Genomic DNA, 17,543 nt, shown 5'->3' with positions numbered 1-17,543 from the left:
TTACAGACATAGATGATGGGTCAGACTCCACGCTCAGCAAGTTTGCAGGTGGTACAAAACTGGGAATAGTGATTAATCCACTGCTCTAGAGGAACACACTGGAGAAATGAGAGAAATGAGCTGAGTCTCATGAAATGAGAAATGAGTTTTGTGAAATTCGACAAAGGGAAACGCCAAATCCTGCAGCTGGGCAGGAAAAAAAAAAAAGAATGCATGTGAAGCCAACAGGCTGCAAAGCAGCTTTGAAGAAAAGGACCTGGAGATCCTGGTGGACAGGAAGTTAAACATGAGCTGGTAACGTGCCTTGGGGACACACAATGCCAACCCCCGGGGCTGCAGCAGGAACAGCACTGCCAGCAGGCCAAGGCAGACGACCTCTCCTCTCTTGTCAGCACTGGTGAGGCCAGCTCAGGGCTTCCTAGCACAAGGGACACAGACACGCTGGCACAAGTCCAGCTTGCCACAAGTGTCATTAAAGGCTTGGAGCATCTGATACGCAGGGAGAGGCTGAGAGAGCTGGGTCTGTTCAGCCGTGAAGAGAGATGGCTTGCAAGGTGTACAAATATTCAACAGGATGGAGTAAAGAAGACTGAGACAGACTCTTCACAGTCATATCCTGTTAAAGGGCAAGAGCCAATAGGCACAAATTGAGACCAAGGAAGTTTTATTTAAACATGAGAAAAGAAAAACTTCACTGTGACAGTGGTTAACACTGGAACAGGTTGCCCAAGTCTCCATCCTTGAATATATTCAAAACTCTAGTAGCCAAGGTCCTGAGTAACCTCCTATAGCTGACGTTGCTTTAAGCACTGGGTTCGGACCAGGTGATCTCAGGCACTCTACAATACTGAGAAAGCTCACCTAGTGAAACTTCAAGCTGTGAGACTAGACAAAACAACTCCAAAGGGATTTCTGTTCAATGGATCAGAAACGTGTTCAGTGCTAACAACAAGCTCTGAAAGATCACAAGGACATTGAGAGCTTGGTTCCGATAGAAATGGATTAACAGTCAAAAACGTTCTCTGAAATATCAACTTATCAATCTCAGAAAAAAAAAAAAAAAAAATCTGCTGCTACTGGGAATTTTGTCTTTTACTGAAAGTATTTAGTCAAACACTTGACAACAGAAGAAGCTGTCAACAATTTAAAGGCAAGCCAGTTTGCACAAAAAAAGATTTCCTATCTTCCTGAAATTGACAACGAACTATTGCTTGCTGAGAAGAGACATTTTAGCTGCCTCCAAACCCAAGCCTGATAGGCACAAATGCAAATACTTAATTTGGAGTACCTAATATCACGATGAAATTTGACAGGTCTGCAAATAAGACCTGTGTCTTTTTCGTCTGTAAGGCTGTAATTACAATAGAGCTAAAAAGAAGGGGAATTTCACCAAATAAAAAGATTGTAACTCCTTGTCTACTAAGTGGAATAGCTGTAGTAATTAAAACCAATCTGTGCTGGGATCCTCTAAAGATGATCTGAGACCACTGAACATACAAGTAGAATGCTGCCCAAGAGTCACAGCTGATCCTTCCAAAAGCTTAGGTGCTTGTTTTCTTTGCAACTTACAGCACTGGGAGGTGTCCCTGCCCATGGCAGGGGGATGAAGTTGGGTGGGCTTTAAGGTCCCTTCCAACCCAAACCATCCTCTGATTCTATGATTCTGTAAGTCTGTGGGAATGATGTGGATTGACAAATTCAATTACTGAACACAAACTAAAGCTTTTATCTTAACAACAGAATACTGCAACAGCCCAAACCACGCCAGCTTATGTCAAGAATAAGACATGGAGCTATAAGCTGGTATGCATATTAGTAATTATACTGTCAATGTCTTACCAGTCAATCAGATAGATATCTGGAGTTAAGTTATTTTTTTTGAAGTGAGCAAATAGCTTTGGCAGATTTTCTTCAAAGAATACCTCAAATGCAGCAAAGTAAGTCAACATCTGCAAAAACAACGGGGAGAAAAAACAGTTAGCTCTATAATTAATAGACTTCAATATATTATCTGCTGTTGGATTCATGTTCTTCAAAAGAAAAATCATGTGAATTACATGATGGAATACAGAGCTAAACATTTGTGCAACAGACAGCATCTGCAAACACACAGTTTAAGATCCATTCTATATTTTGTTCTCACATTAAACAGTGTCATTATTGTTGTGGATCTTGGCCAGCTTCCTTTGGAAAGAAAAATAGCATCAGGAGAGAAGTTATTTGCTGATTACTCAAAATAATTATGATAACAGAATGGTGCTTTATGTTTGTGGCAGTAACCTAACGTTACACTGAATAACATCCAAGACCCAATGGATTACAAAATGAAATACAAAACTGAAATAATTTAATAGCCCATAGCAAGAATGATGAGTCCATTTGGCTCCAATCATAAATCATATTCTAATACCAAAGCTTCAATTGTATAACACGTTTTAAAAATGAGATAATAGTTATTTTTACTGTAAAGAGACAGAGAAAGTTCACACAGAAAAGCTGAAGATCAGGACAAAACACTTATGCAAGAGAAACAGACTCCAACCCCCATCTGATACCTTATCCCCTTAACTGTACTGGTTTTAGCATGAAAACTGGAATGTTATTTTTAATATTTGAGTATTTGGATAAAATAGAAAAAGAGGGCATGCAAAAAAAACCCAAAAACTTTCCTATCCAACTAAGAATTAAAAACAAAAGTCTTTTTTAACTTTTCCACCCTAATCCTCTTACTATTGCAGGAAGAAAGGTTTAACAAAGTCCTTGAATGACTCAGTATTTTTAATTACAATCTCTTGTAAATAAAGAATGCAATAAAGAATGGTTGTGGTTATCTTTGAAGTACAAGTTGTACCAGCATGCTTTTCCCCAGCACACCATGACAGTAAAAGAGAAGCCTTTTGTGTGAAACCCTTTAGACGGATGACAGATGCTTACCTGTTTTTTGATAGCCTTACAGAAATGTTTTCCTGTTTCATCTGAATGTAGTGACAAATTCTAGACTACCTTCATTAAGAGCAGCACATAAAAAAAATGACTCAAGCCAATCTGAGATGGGCAGGCTACAGAAATAGCTGTACAAAGTTAGGTAAAATCTCTAAACCACCTGTTAGCCAGAAAAAGTTTCACAGTAAACAGGAAAACAGAAACCTAGAAACCCACTTTAGAGAACTCTACAACTGAAAACTTCCCAATATGTATTTTTAAATACACAAAGTCCAAGCACCGTGTGAGATTCATAAGCATAAAGAAGGAAGCAGGTAATGCAAGACAGTCCCACTTCCAAAATGTTCTGTTTACAAGCCAACAGCACAGTAAAAAGAAGTCCTACTAAAGGATATCAGAAGTACATTAAAGCAGGGATTTTTACACATAACTGCCACAATCACATCTGTTGATAGAAATGAAGGCAGCTCAATTAGAAATGCAGTAAAGGTTCAGGTATTTATCTTGATCGAATCAACATACAATAAGACATTTACTTAGTAGTAATGAAAAAAATCCATTTGGAATAAAAATTTAACCAAGAAAATAAATCAAGTGAAATCAGAATAAATTTCTATGATTTCCAAAAGCACCTCTTAAATAAAATAGAAAAAGTAAAACCAATATAAGACAAATTAGCATTTGAGTATTAAGCTGTAAAACTGACAAAAAAGTTCAGCATACACAACAGATCTGAAGATTAACCACAGGAAGACAAAAACATCTCACTTTGTCTCATCACTAGGTACAAAGTTTTCCTCGGGGTGTGAATCATGGCTTTGCAATTTCACAGCACGTTAATACTCCTTCATGTAGCACCACCTCTCCTGTTCTGCAAGCATGCTTCTATCACGTAGCCTTTGCTTGTCTAAGCTAACAAAACCAAAGGGCACTATCCATGGGGAAACTAGAAACACCATTACAGCTAATAAACATCTTATTCTAGAAAATTTAATTCTGAAACCAGCTTCAAAAGATCTGTATTTACACACTGCATGAGTGAGCATGTCCTCCTTTTTCAAATAGTAGTTATGGAGATGATTGATACAGCTTGTAGCAATGCTGTCTGAGCTGTTGTACATCTCCCACTGGCATTTACAACTGATGAGACCCAGAAGCTGTAACAAGGAATTACACGTGTTTTTCCAGCAGAAAATTACAATAGGATCTCTACTGTCCCACTGTTTAACCAATGCAAGTGATCACTGTTGATGTTATCCATTCCCCTGCTTTATTTCTCCCATTTAAACCCTTGAGAAAGCTGACCCTATTTTTATAGCATTAATGGGTGACTAAGTGAGAAGTAAATACAGAATGGCATAATTTTTTTGAAAAACACTTCAAAACTAAATTAAAATTGTATTTCAGGAGATGAGTCTTACTTTGCTGTGGTACACAAGTAGCCCAGTATACATGCTAACAAAGAATTTCAGACAACAGAGTGTGAATGAGGCACCCAACTTTCACTAAAAATTGGGGAGGACAGTGTCTGCTCATCTGATTTCCCCCATGCCATCTTGAAAACATAATTGCTACAGAGTAAAGAGATGGGAAATCCAGCTCTTTTGGGAGCCTATTTAAGCAATGTGTTAGTTTGTGATAAAAAGCACCTTCAAACCACTGTTAAGACTATTAAGCTGTTTTCAGCTTTCATCTACAGTGCTCAAATTCAAGAACACCTACAACAATATTCTCATGACTATTCTCTGAGCATCATAAAATACTCAGCAGCTGAACAACTTCATTCACCTGCCTGTTCAAAAGCTTGGTGGGGAGTTTTCAGTTCCAGTTTGGTTTGTTTGTTTGTTGAGGAGGGGGTATATGTGTGCCTCTGCTATTTAAAAAACAAAAAATGATCAAGCATGTTGCCTTAAAATAAATTCAGACATTTTCCAGGCTACTGAGCTCATGTTTTGTTTTGTTTCGTTTTTTAACATATCCACAGTATGTAGACTACAGTTTCACTGCATACTTACAAGGCCATGGTCCACACGGAAAAACGCCATCTGACAGGGTTTATTTAAAAGGTTAGAAAAAGCAATGAAGGCATCTGCAGTATCCAAGTTCAAGATCAATACTGCTGCTATGAATGACATGCCTTGTACCTGAAGAAAGAAAAAGCATCACAATTCAACAAGAACTGTATTCTTTTCAAGAACACTGCCCCATTTTGTCGTTGCAATCACAACTGTTTAACACACTCGCTGAGCTATTGAATTTTCAAAACTTTCAGAAAGGGAGGAATTTTTAACCTGCATAACCACTTGGTACTGAATGCTGAGAGCACGGAAGCTAATGATCCCCATGTTGCCTCCTTTCAGAGACTCCAAGTAAAATTCCTAAAAAAGGCCAGAATGACATCACTCTCAACTATGCAGAATGAAGCTCTTTCTGAAGATCTGAATGAAGATTTTTTTCTGGTCCCTCTTCTCATAGGAATGGGGCGTATATGTCTTGATCTCTGAAAAGCTGTACTAGGACACTAGAGACTACCCATGTTTCTTTTTCAATCAGTAACCTGGTAGATCTGGAGAGCTGCAATGGCTCATTTGACAACCAGCAGCATTTTAAATTAAGTGCGTGTTTCATTTACCATAAACTCATGATATTGTTACATTTTTCCACAAGCTTATTATGGAATTGGCACAGAACTGAGGCAAAACTCACCCACCCTAAGGGTGTAGTGCTGCCATCACCGGGTCACATGGACCGAGGTGTGACAGTCCTTCCTGCAAACCTGAGGAACGAGCTCCTTCCTAACACAACAACAGGTTCCACGCCAAATGAAGCACACCACCTCATCTGCTCTTCTTCTAGTTTCCAGGCAGTCACGTTCAGATGTTGCCAAGTAGCCAGTGCTACTCACAGAACAGGAATGATATTTTTCTACATTTGCATTATAAAACAATAGCTCCCAAATAAACGAGCTCTTAAACACATCCCTGCTCTGTAGTTTTCTGTTGTTGTTGTTTTGCTTTTTTCTCCCCCAGACTAAATAAATTATCTGAAATCCACTTGGTCCTTTCATAATCACTACTTTGAATACTTTGAGGAAGCTCGTGTGGCTGTGATGGATGCTGCTTTACAGACAGCTCCAGAAGCTCACAACCCTAAGGCACAGAAATGCGTTATCAAGAGGAGTAAGAAACACAATTCAACAGAACAGCCTCAGTAACACTGCCATTAAGAACAGTGTGTACTTCAAAGGACCAATTTAACTACATCTTCTCTTTCAACACCAATTTTCAAGCACTAAAGATACGTACTTTTGAGCTTTCCAATGACTTAACCTATTAAAAAGTTTAAATTTAGCAGCAGAACCATTATATATGACACACACCTCCCAAGCATCTATTGGCATATAAGCACACAGAAACCCCACAATTATTCACAAAATAATTTAATGCTGGTCTACAGCTGATTAACACACTCTTCCCTCCTCCTTGTTCTCCCTCCCCACCCCACGTGAAAAAATGATTCACTTACATAGCCTACATCAGGTCTGTAACAAGTATAGGCTCCTAAAATACTGTGCAACGTGTCATGGTAAGGACCCCCCTGTAATTAAACAAAAACAAGACAATATGTCTAAGTATGTAACAAACATGTTCAAGACCCTTCAGTGCTACAGACAGTATCTATTACTTTCAATTAAAGATGCATTGTTTCCCTCTAGAGCTCTGAACACCCCCATCTCCTTCAAAAAAATCTTTAGCTTTACATTACAGATGCATACAGTTCATTCAATCCATCAGTTACGCATTATATTCTTGTACAAGAGGCATATAAGCCTAAGAGATTCAGTATAGCTTAGTAGCTTTTTGACAATTGTGCCAAGAAGGCAGATCACTAATGAGAACTACTTCATTGTCTATTAGACTAGAGGCAGAATGCAATCATGAAGAGAATGGTTAAAACAACAACATGCTCTAACATACACACACAGATCCTATCCAGCATGACATCTATAGCCAGAAAGAATTTTATGTTGTAGACTATTAACAGCTGCCATATCTTACAAGGAGTATGATAACTGGCTGAGAATTTCCAAAGGGAGAAGTTTTCTACCCAAGAATGCTGATTCATCAAAACCTACATTTTTTAATAAGCATGCTGAAATTTGTGTATAGAAAGACAAAATATTTGCTTAAAATGAGTAATTAAAGCACACCAAAAACACACAAATTACATTGGCCTTTCATGGAACAACACCAAAAAAAGGGTGACCAAATTTTGCTTGCTTGAGCTGTGTTCTCTCACCATTTATTTGCAACCTAACAGTGTTGGTTCACTGACTAGGAAATACTAGCCTGTATCACCTAGACAGAAACCAGTGTGAACTTAATTAGATGAATCAAGACATAATGATAAGCCAGCAGATTGCTTTTTCCTTCCTCCCAATGAGTACCTTAGAGTTAGCCTTTTCTAAACTTCCAAAAGCTCTAGGAACTTGTTCTCTCACGAGGTCTGCTCCTTCAGATTTGATCACAGAGCGCTGTTTCAACCCAGGAACGAACAAGATTTTGTAAACTTAATTTCTCTGAGTATTCATGATAAAAGTTAACATTACTTACCTGCTGGAATATACATAGATTAGGAAACGTTCTTGAGATATCCAGTTTTATTAACTCCAAACTTGCTTCTCTGTCAGCTGCAGAAAATCCAGCATCTACAAAAGCCAAAATTACAGCATTTATTACATAGGTCACTGCACGCTATTCTCCCCCCACACCATATTATAAAGCAAGGAGGGAAAAGAGAAAGAGACAAGGCAAGACATGCCAGGGATGTCCCTTGTATCCTTTGACATATCAAAAGACATATGCAAGCCTGTTGACCTATGACCCTTAGCCTTCAACGAGGCTTCCTAATGCTTCCTGAAGTAGATGCCTCTGTGGGTAGGTCATGATGGGCAGGAGAAGATCTACAGGGATCTACAGGATGGATGTCAGCTAACTTTATTACTATCAGCTCTCTTTCCAAAACCACGTTTATTTACTCTTCGTATGTGTTGTTAAAGTTAATGTCACCACAATACACTCTAACTGAAATGGATCTCACACAAAGTAAATTTCTAAAGCATTAGAGATCCAAAAGTTTCATTTCTACTTTGGCTGTCCTGGTTAAATATGTTAAGGAGCTACCTACTGCTACACAATGAGGAATCAAAAAAACAAAGAATTGTTTCTTGCAAATAGTATTAGCATATAACAATCAGGATAACAATGAGGATATACATCCCAGAAAATAAAGTGCAAGATAAAGCTGGAAATGTATTAGATGTTGTTGCACTTAAGATGCAGGAAACCAAATCTCAAGAGAACAAAGCAGGGGGTTTCCAATTAAAAACATTTTTTTTTCTGTTGATAAATACCAGTTCTCCTTTTTCTGCTCAGAGTGTAATTACTCACCAAAGGCAAATTTCAAGCATCTACATTTACAGTTTAACACTCACTCAAAAAATACAACTCTTTTAATCAATTAGTAAATCTCAAACCACTTCATGTGCAAAAATAAATTGCTGCTCTCTGAAACATGCCCAGGAGACAGACTCCAATATGCACTACGGGACCAAATTGTAACTTTCCACTGCTATTTGAGTTTCAATTCCAAAACTGCAGATGCAGCAAAACATTTTAGTGTTGCAATCCAATTTATAAGCCCCCAAACCTTCCTAGTTTTCCTACAAATTAATATCTGTAATACCAGAACTGTATCTGGAAAGTTTTTAAAGAAAAATGAACAAGTTTGATGTATTAAGAATACAGCTCATTTTGCTTCCACAAAAAGCTTTCTGTTGTTTTTTGTTTTGTTTTTTTTTTCCAGACTCATCTTTATAGATGAATTTATTTGTTGTTTAAAATCTGTTATTTATGGAACAATTTTACCAAGTCTTGTATTTTGTAACACAGCATAAATTATTCACAAAAAACATACCTTCACATTCTACTTCAGCCCCTCCTGTGCTAAGTGATCGCCATTTCTCTTTGGCACGAGCCAGGCAAATATCATACAGTTCTGGAAAAAGAAAACCAGAAAACCAAAGCTGCTATTTGCATACACACATGCCCACTGTTGGGTTCTAACCACGTACCATATGTAACCATACGAGCAACGTTGCTCCAGTCATTACAACCAGCAGTACCTCTAACACACTAATTGAATTTTTAAGTAGATTATGGTTCTGAAAGACTTGTTCCACTGACCTGCAATTTACAAGCCAGAGAAAAGTAAAGGCAATCTAGGCACCAATTACGTTCTGTGTTCAAGTACTTACAGAGCTCTGACATTCAAAGTTACAGTCTGAATGGATAACTAGGATAAGCCTAGCAAATTCAATGCAAGAACTAAAGCTATGGTAACCAAAACAAACACAGAAAAGCAGCACGATACAGCAAGAGGACAGGCAGTCCACAGCATTTCCATATTATAATTAATTGGAAGCAAATGGAATTAATTGCTCTTTCAGACCTGTTTTCCCGTAGTCCAAAGCAGCACGGTACTTGTTTTCACAAACATACACATGAACAAAAGCACAGATTTTCCCAGAGGTTTTTTAATCTCACACAAGCCTAACATCTTGATCTAATTCAAGAGAATGCATAGTCATAGCCATTACAAAATGAACAGCAATCCTAAATTAGGAAAAAAAAATCTTGAGTCATTAATTCCAACCATCTCCACCTAACATCAAAGCAAGACACAGAGATGGTAACAATCATAAGCAATTCACAGCAGCAGCCCTATGCCAACTAGGAGATTAAAAGATACAGTATTTTTGAAAAAAAAAACATGTAAAAGCACCACCAATAAAACCTAATTAACTAATACCTCATGCTCAGAAATCACGTTCTGATACCTCACAGTAAATACAAGACTATCCCCTTGTTATTTCCGTTGACAGCACAAAGTGGTCAAAACAACAGTCTCACCATGGGTGATGTTTAACTCGTTGCCAATTGCCAAGCTCCAGACTTTGCCTCTCACGCTCGGTGGAATGCCCTGCCACCACAACTCTCGAACTTTACGGGAACAACACCTGTTTAGAAGAAAATGTATACTTCTAAGAAATATTTCATTGTCAGATGAATCATCAGTGTGTCCTCCTAGCATGGCTGAAGGAATACAGACCAAAATGAACATCAGTGGGCCAAAAAGTCACACAAGATCCTCGTGTATCGATTCTTTAGGACTATTTTGCTTTGAACTGTAAAGAAAAGCTTCGTTCCTTCCAAGTCAATGACTTATTTTGACAGGAGCACTACAGTCACAGTAACTGCAATCTGCCACCAACACGATCAAGCCAGAATCGGAAGGGACAGAAATGAGCGAAAAAGAGATCCACATCTCTGCCACTGCACACCCTTAAGTCTGGAGAGGCCTAAAGCTCCATGTAAAAGTAAATACAGAAACAAGCTACAGAGGTCTATCCTCTCCCCTCACTCATCACCCCCTTGTGCAAATGAGACGTGCAGTTTTCTATCTGGCTTTGCAGCTTTGACCCACCAGCAAAACATAACAAGATGCAACAGTAGGAGGGAGCATGAGAGGCATTTTAGCAGAACACAGGCTAGGGCTGACATTTTCCAATTTGAGAAGGTCAAAAGAGGAAAAGGGTATCACTGAAGCACCAATGAAAGTTTCTGGGAGTGACAAAGAACAGAGTAACCCTTTTACCTAAATGCAGACTCTGAATTAAAATATAAAATGTGGAATACACTGGGTAACTTCTGTATTTGTAAACTGGTAACAGGAAAAGGCGTACTTAGTTTTACAATAAAAACAAGCATCTTCAAACAGCAAATAGATGGGCTTTTAATCTACAGTTTCCTTACAGGGAATCTACTGTTTCAGTTCAATTGAATTTTCCAACGATTTCCATCAATACTTTTAACACGTTCTCAGGACAACTGAATCCCACGATCAAGCAAACTGCAGTTATAAAAGACACGGAGTTTTCAGTTGTTAGGTTGGTTTTTCTCATGTGGGATGGGGGGGTTGTTGTTGCTTTTGTCTTTTTTTTTTTTTTTTTTTTGAAATGACTAGCAAAATAGCAAAATCCATGAAAAACCTGGGGAGTGAAGGTAACTTTCCAATTGCATGTGCTGCATCTTAGTAGAAAATCTTTCAGTAATTAATTTTTTTTCAGTTACTTTTTCACTACTCTTCTTTTCCATCACTTGATTATCTCTGTAGGTATGCCACTAATTAGAGGCTTAATAATACCGTACACATACTTCAATCTGCATCTGATACTGAAACATCAAGCTCGGAAAGCTCATTTCTGATAAATGCATGGTGTTCAAGCATTACACTTCCTACTCTTACATTTTCTACCACAGACCACTTCTCAGTGTGTCAGTTTCTGAATACTCTCAACCTCCATTAAAGACGAGTAATGGCAATTAATTAGAACTGCAACTCTTTTAGCCACCTTATCAAAATAAGGCAGCTGATGTTGTTCATTTTCTTTGTAGCTGCCCAAAGGTGACTTTCAAACAAATGCTTCCAACTCTATTTACAACTATACAACTTCTTTCCACGACACAGACTTGACAGCTTTAATTAAAACTCAGTATAACATACTGTCTTACATAGTTTCCCAGTTGGGCAAGATTTCATTGTTCCAAGTTAAAACAGCATTGCCTATGCTGTCCTCCAGCTTACAGCGCTCCTCCAGTTGTTTCTTTCTCTTCTGGGCTTCTTTAAGCTCTGCGGGAAAACAATTTCCTTTTCAATTTAATAAAGCCAGAAAACAAATAATTCAGAGTTAGCTACATGGGACTACATTGCCATGTCCAATCACCTTACATACACACAAATTTACAGCAGACTGTTCTGATTCTAAAACTTTAACGTATGGTTTATCTTGGTGTCCTACATCACAGATCTACATACTGGAAACTTTCAGAATAAGACCGTACATTTTTCATGTTCAGTTTAAACGCATTTTGTATTTTTCAATTCCCATTCAGTATTTCTTCCTGAATCATCAGTTACTGTTTTTTTCCCACAAGCAAATTTGTTAGACAAGCAATTTAACAAATGCAGGCAGGCGCTCTTTATAGCATCACAGTGGAAATACAGAATGTGTGCATGCGCACACACCATCAACAATATGGGAAAGCACTGACGCGGCAAGGAAAACTAACGGAAGAACACCATGTACCAAGGTCTTTGGAAAAAACACATACAACCCGATGGGTCCACTTTAAAGCCCAACAGAAGCCGTGCCTGGACCATGCTAACCGTCTCCTAATACATTCAGCTTTGATACCAGCTCTTTTTAAGTCTGTCTGAATGGGGGTTTGCATTTTTCTCTGTATGAGAACAACACTTCCATCCACACTTTGATTTGCTGACCTCTACACAACACATCACTCTGCCAAGTTGTTCATCTGAGGAGTGGCTGTAGGGAAAATGTTTTACTGGGTATTTATATGGGCAGAATGACGTACTCCCATCCAGTAAAGACAGCACAGAGGCTTGGCCCAATGCCTAACCTGAGCATTACTCCATTTTTTTTTCCAAACCAACTATCATATATGCAACAAAAGAACAGATAATCTCCCTTGGGCTACTAACCATTATATGGATATACTGACATGGGAGTCACACAACAGAGGAGGATGAATTTCCCTGGTAGATCTATGATGTTCAAATGGCCTATTTTTATTAAAATGTCAACTGCAGAAAGCAAGTAAGTTTTAAGTTTCTATCATCCTTCCACTGTTTCATATGGCTCAGGGGTTTGGCCGGCTGCAAAAAAAGTTATTTCCAGAAGCTCTCCCTGGACACACAACTTCCATGAGTTCAAATTTCCCATTATTGCAATGCTTGGTTTTATTAGAAAACTCAGATGGTCAAAAACACCTGCAGGAAACCACTACTGTCGGTTCCACCTGATGTGCCCAGTACAGTGTTACTTAGACACTTCTGTAAACAATGACAGATAAGAACCTTAGCAAAGTTGTAAATTTGAAGTGGGAGATGGATTATCAAATAAAATAATGACATTTCCTATCTGCAAAATGTATGTAATTACATACTACAGCCTCAACAAACTGTTCCTGACACAAAACTATCAAAGATTTTTAGTTCTCTAAAAAAATCTACTCTTAATTTGACTGATAGGCTAATTCAATATATTAGTATTTTTTTAAACCTAAAGACAGATGCTACGCAATTATGTCAGTTAGAAATTCTTAAAAAAAATAATTCTTTCCTGGTAGGTTCTTGGAATGTTTTTCAGATGAAGGAGGGGCTTTTTGATGAAACTACTTTTATCCTTCCCTCTTCCCTGGATTGATTTTCTTTTAAAGGGAGGTGCCAACCTCTCATTTAACAGAAAACCTGACTGACACAAGTGTATTTCAGGTTTAGAAAAACCCCTCAACTTCAATGCTCTCCTCTGAAGACAAGAAATTCCATCACCTCTTTTTTTTGCTTGAACCACCATTTCTTCGTACTGTTGTCTGTGTTTCTGAGCTTCTTCTGCTGGTTTTGCTGGGAGGTTCCTTAAATTAATAAAAAAACAGTGTTTAAAGTTGGCATGCCTGTCTAAAGACAATTCTAGACACTTCTAATAGAAAGTCATAATGCTGCCTCATGTCAAAATATTTGATCAAAAAGTAGTCCAACAGATTCTTGGAAAGATCTTTTTTGCCAGAGTCAGCAGAAGAAAAGGAAAGAACACTGACCAGCTATGACTGACTCCTTTTATACACAAAATATGCTGACTAATTTCCTTTTGTTTGGTAATTTCAGCATTTTTATTATTAAACCAACTGTACCCACAGACTAATCTTCATAAATAAAGGGAAAACAGTCGTATCAAGCTGGTGGTTTTATTTTTAAACTGATCTCTACAGATAAAAGCAGAAAATTTTATTCACTCACTGAGTACCTTGCTTAAGAACTACATCCATAATTTTCTTTACTCATGCAGTAATCACTTGCCACACCAGCTTCCTTTTCCTCCCCGATCTCAGAGACCCCATTTCTTTTCCGGAAGGTTTAGCTCCTTGCCCTCACTTGTACAGCAGTAAGCGGAGCTGGAGTCATTCCATATATTCTCCATTTCTTAATGACATCGTCATATATGTGAGATGATGTATCTGTTAAGATGTAACCTTTTCCAGTTAAAGCTAGAGAGACCATATAATATTAACCGATTTTTCCCTGGAAGTTTTACCTAAACCCTACAGGTGAGTAGGAAACCAGGAGCAGCCATTTTGCAAAATATCTCGCTGCATTTCTTTTGGAAATCTTAAATTTTCTTTTGTTGCAGAAGATCAACAATAAATTACTTAAATCCTAACAGGTTTGAAAAAAAATAAAAAAAAACATAAACTAAGCAAACAATTCATAGAGATTTTTTTTTTTTTAGACAGATTCATTAGAGGACATGACTATTGCTCAGAACAGTTTCCCCCACTAGACAAAAGAACGATGATTCAACTGTCTAGAATCTTTTAAAACTTTTTTGCTAGAAGCTCCTCAGCTTAACAACACTAGGGAAAAAACACAGAATCTGAATGCTGTCCTGTCACGTAGCATTAATTCAGTCTAGCTGAATACTGTATGTCTGAAAGCATCGCACATAGAGAATGATTTCAAGAGACAGGTTTTAAATAAAACAAGTAAGCTAGTACATATTGTTTCCAGCTGTACACAAGAAAACCTGCTATAACAAATAATCACTTAGGTTGATCTAAATGTTCCAAGAAGTCTTGGCATGTAGCCTACCAGCCATAAGTGTCTTAAATGACCCTACACTAAACTAGTTTGATATGAGCATTCTTCATACACATTTGTTGATGAAAGCAAAAATTGGTACAAAGAACTGGCAATGCACAGCAATGTTAAAAATGCAGACAATGTGTCTGGAAAAATGTGTATCGTTCATGAATTGTCTAAATATGACTGAACTTGTGAAATTTAGTAAACCATGGTAAACTAATCTTCTGGGGTTTGGTCTGCAAAGACAAGAATCTCTTTGCAGTAACAGCAGCAAACAACTTCTCAGGTACTTGACAACCTTTATAACATGATGCTGATCCCACTGCAGAACAATCATTATATTCTTTCATTATTTATGCGGGTTTGGTCTTTCTCTGTGCAGACAGGACACCATATCCTTGCTTCTAAATTTCTTTAGCATATACCAGCTTCATTTTTATCTTTATGTTCTCTCAGGGAAAAGAAAAATCCCTTACTCATGTTGGGAAGCTAGAATTACTCAAAACTAAAGCTCTGCTCTCCTAATTATCATCTTCCACTAAATGGCACAGCTTTTACTATAAAATAACACTACTTTTGTTTGAATAATTTTCCTCATAATTACTCCACTTGCACATACACTAGCCTGAAAAAAAAAAATGTTTTTAAAATTAAAATCACTTGTTTGAATTAAAGTGATCAAATACAGTAAGAAAAGCTTTGCTAGCCTCATTTTAAAGGGACCCTCACTGAGGTGCTTCCCAAAACTTACGCTGGTCTGTCCTCTAAAATAAGTGCTGTAGTGGAGAGTGGTTCAAAATCAAGATTCTTCCTCACATTCTGCTTAGGAGAGAGTGGTCTGTGAGCTCGACCAGTTTTTTCTTCATATTCCTACAGAAGCAAAAGAGGAGACAAGTTACAAGAGTGGATAACACCACAATGAGGCACAGGAGATTTTACACAGGGTCTGTAAAAGTCATCAAGATATTGCTTTCAAATTTCTGCCCAACTGCAGTCCCTTTTAAGCTTTTCAGCTAGCATCACCTCAGAACTGAAAACAATGGTAAAATTTAAGTGCAGGAATGAGTTTTCATGTTTTCTTTCTTTACTTCTACTCATACAAGCATCTCACATTCCTCTGGCTGGAAGCCTGCACTAATAAAATACTGCTAAGTATGAGCTTTTGAAATAGCACGAACCATCTGAGGTATAAAATAAGACCTATCTAAAATATTTTTATTTACATGGTTTTGAAATTGAAGCCAAAACTGCCGGAGTTTTAAAGTCTCATTGTAAGATTTCTCCTACCCACGCTATTTTCAGATGCAAAAGGTCGGTGACAGCAAAAAAGGGTTAAAATTATGGTCGAAAAGAGCCCTCTTATAATGCCCTGAAGTATGACAACCCTAAATCATAACAGAGCATAACACTAACTTGTGTTTACAATACAGACACTGGCACACCACAGCAAGTCTAGCAAAGAGGCACCCCGATGCTAGGACAACACCTGAATTGAAGCTGAAGGAATCCCTTCTTCACAGTGATTTCCGTGCAGAAACAGCAGGGTGGTAAAGATGTTACAAGGTCTCTGAGGTGTTTGGATTTACAATATGAAGACAGCAGACAGAAACTGCTTCATGTTCCCAAAAGTGAGGTAGAACCTCCAACCTAGAAGGCATTCAAAACTCAGGTGGATGAGGGCCCTGGGGTCCTGATCTAAGCAGGCTCTGGTCTGAGAGGGGCCTCAGACCTCCAAGGTCCCTCCACCCTGAATCAATGTCACTGCAATCGACGTTTGAGGACTAGGGTAACACATACCATACAATTTTTTCCTGCAAACACTGTTTTGGAAGAAAATGCAGAAAACCCACGACCTAATGGAATGAAACAACCTTTACACAGCTCCCTTCTACCCCAAAGTGTGAAACACTACAGCAAACACTAAGTACAGGAACAAAGATGGCCAAAGAGTCCCACAGAAAAATAAAATGTGTATCATAGATACTTTAAACTTTATCATTAGTTCTGTCACTTCCAAAAAATGCCTGCTTTGCTGTACAGCTTGTTTATACCATATTACATAAAAAAGAAAACACATGCACAATACTCTGAAAACTCAGCATTACAACTGAGCACTACGCCCAGTGTCCCGAACACGGTCTCTTCCTCCCCTTTTTCCTGTTAGTGCAAACAGTTCCTCAAACAGTACTGATTTCTTTGTCAACCTAACCTGCCAAAGATGTAAAAAATAATTTAAAAAAATCTCTGGGCAAAAGGTCCAACCCACTAACAAAACCAGAATAGCCTGGACCACTCAAACCAAAACAGGATGCCCACCACTAACATAAAGGCCTTCTCCTCCTTAAAGGACACACAAAAAACACACACATGAACACAGAGCCACCCGAGTTATTCCACGGTAATGCCGCCCCATTCAATTCCTGATCTAGCTAGTTCTGAGGGATTCAAAGGAGCAGTTGTGTGAAACTCCTGGGACACAGAAACACTCTTTTCCCTTGTTTGCTACCAGGGTTCTGTCCCAGTGTTGTGGTTTAACCCGGCCGGCAGCTAAACACCACGCAGCCGTTCGCTCACCCTCCCCCCTCCCTCTCCGGGACGGGGGAGAGAAATGGAAAGTGAAGCCCGTGAGTTGAGATAAAGACAGTTTAATAAGACAGGAAAATAATAATAACAAAATAATAATAAAAATAATAACAATAATAATACAATGATGATAATAGGAAAGTAATAATAGTATGTACAAACAAGTGATGCACAATGCAATTGCTCACCACTCGCTGACCGATGCCCAGCCTAACCCCGAGCAGTCCGGCCCCTTC

General features: G+C 38.3%; 1 protein-coding gene across 3 annotated transcripts in view; it reads right to left on the bottom strand.

The window, feature by feature from the left end:
- Nucleotides 1–17,543, bottom strand: part of TBC1D14 (TBC1 domain family member 14) — a 79,566-nt gene that overhangs the window by 12,559 nt on the left and 49,464 nt on the right. For all 3 annotated transcript variants that reach the window (XM_027457429.3, XM_027457430.3, XM_027457431.3), the window contains 9 exons: nucleotides 15,476–15,594; nucleotides 13,417–13,499; nucleotides 11,577–11,694; nucleotides 9,915–10,021; nucleotides 8,920–9,000; nucleotides 7,557–7,651; nucleotides 6,469–6,540; nucleotides 4,959–5,087; nucleotides 1,840–1,949 (listed from right to left, as the gene is read on the bottom strand). In XM_027457429.3, the coding sequence (XP_027313230.3) occupies nucleotides 1,840–1,949; nucleotides 4,959–5,087; nucleotides 6,469–6,540; nucleotides 7,557–7,651; nucleotides 8,920–9,000; nucleotides 9,915–10,021; nucleotides 11,577–11,694; nucleotides 13,417–13,499; nucleotides 15,476–15,594 (914 nt within the window). The remainder of the gene's footprint in view (nucleotides 1–1,839; nucleotides 1,950–4,958; nucleotides 5,088–6,468; nucleotides 6,541–7,556; nucleotides 7,652–8,919; nucleotides 9,001–9,914; nucleotides 10,022–11,576; nucleotides 11,695–13,416; nucleotides 13,500–15,475; nucleotides 15,595–17,543) is intronic.

Source organism: Anas platyrhynchos, chromosome 4 (assembly GCF_047663525.1).
Source record: "Anas platyrhynchos isolate ZD024472 breed Pekin duck chromosome 4, IASCAAS_PekinDuck_T2T, whole genome shotgun sequence".
NCBI lineage: Eukaryota > Metazoa > Chordata > Aves > Anseriformes > Anatidae > Anas > Anas platyrhynchos.
Note: the sequence above shows the minus strand (reverse complement) of the source record. Positions and strands in the feature narration are given on the sequence as shown.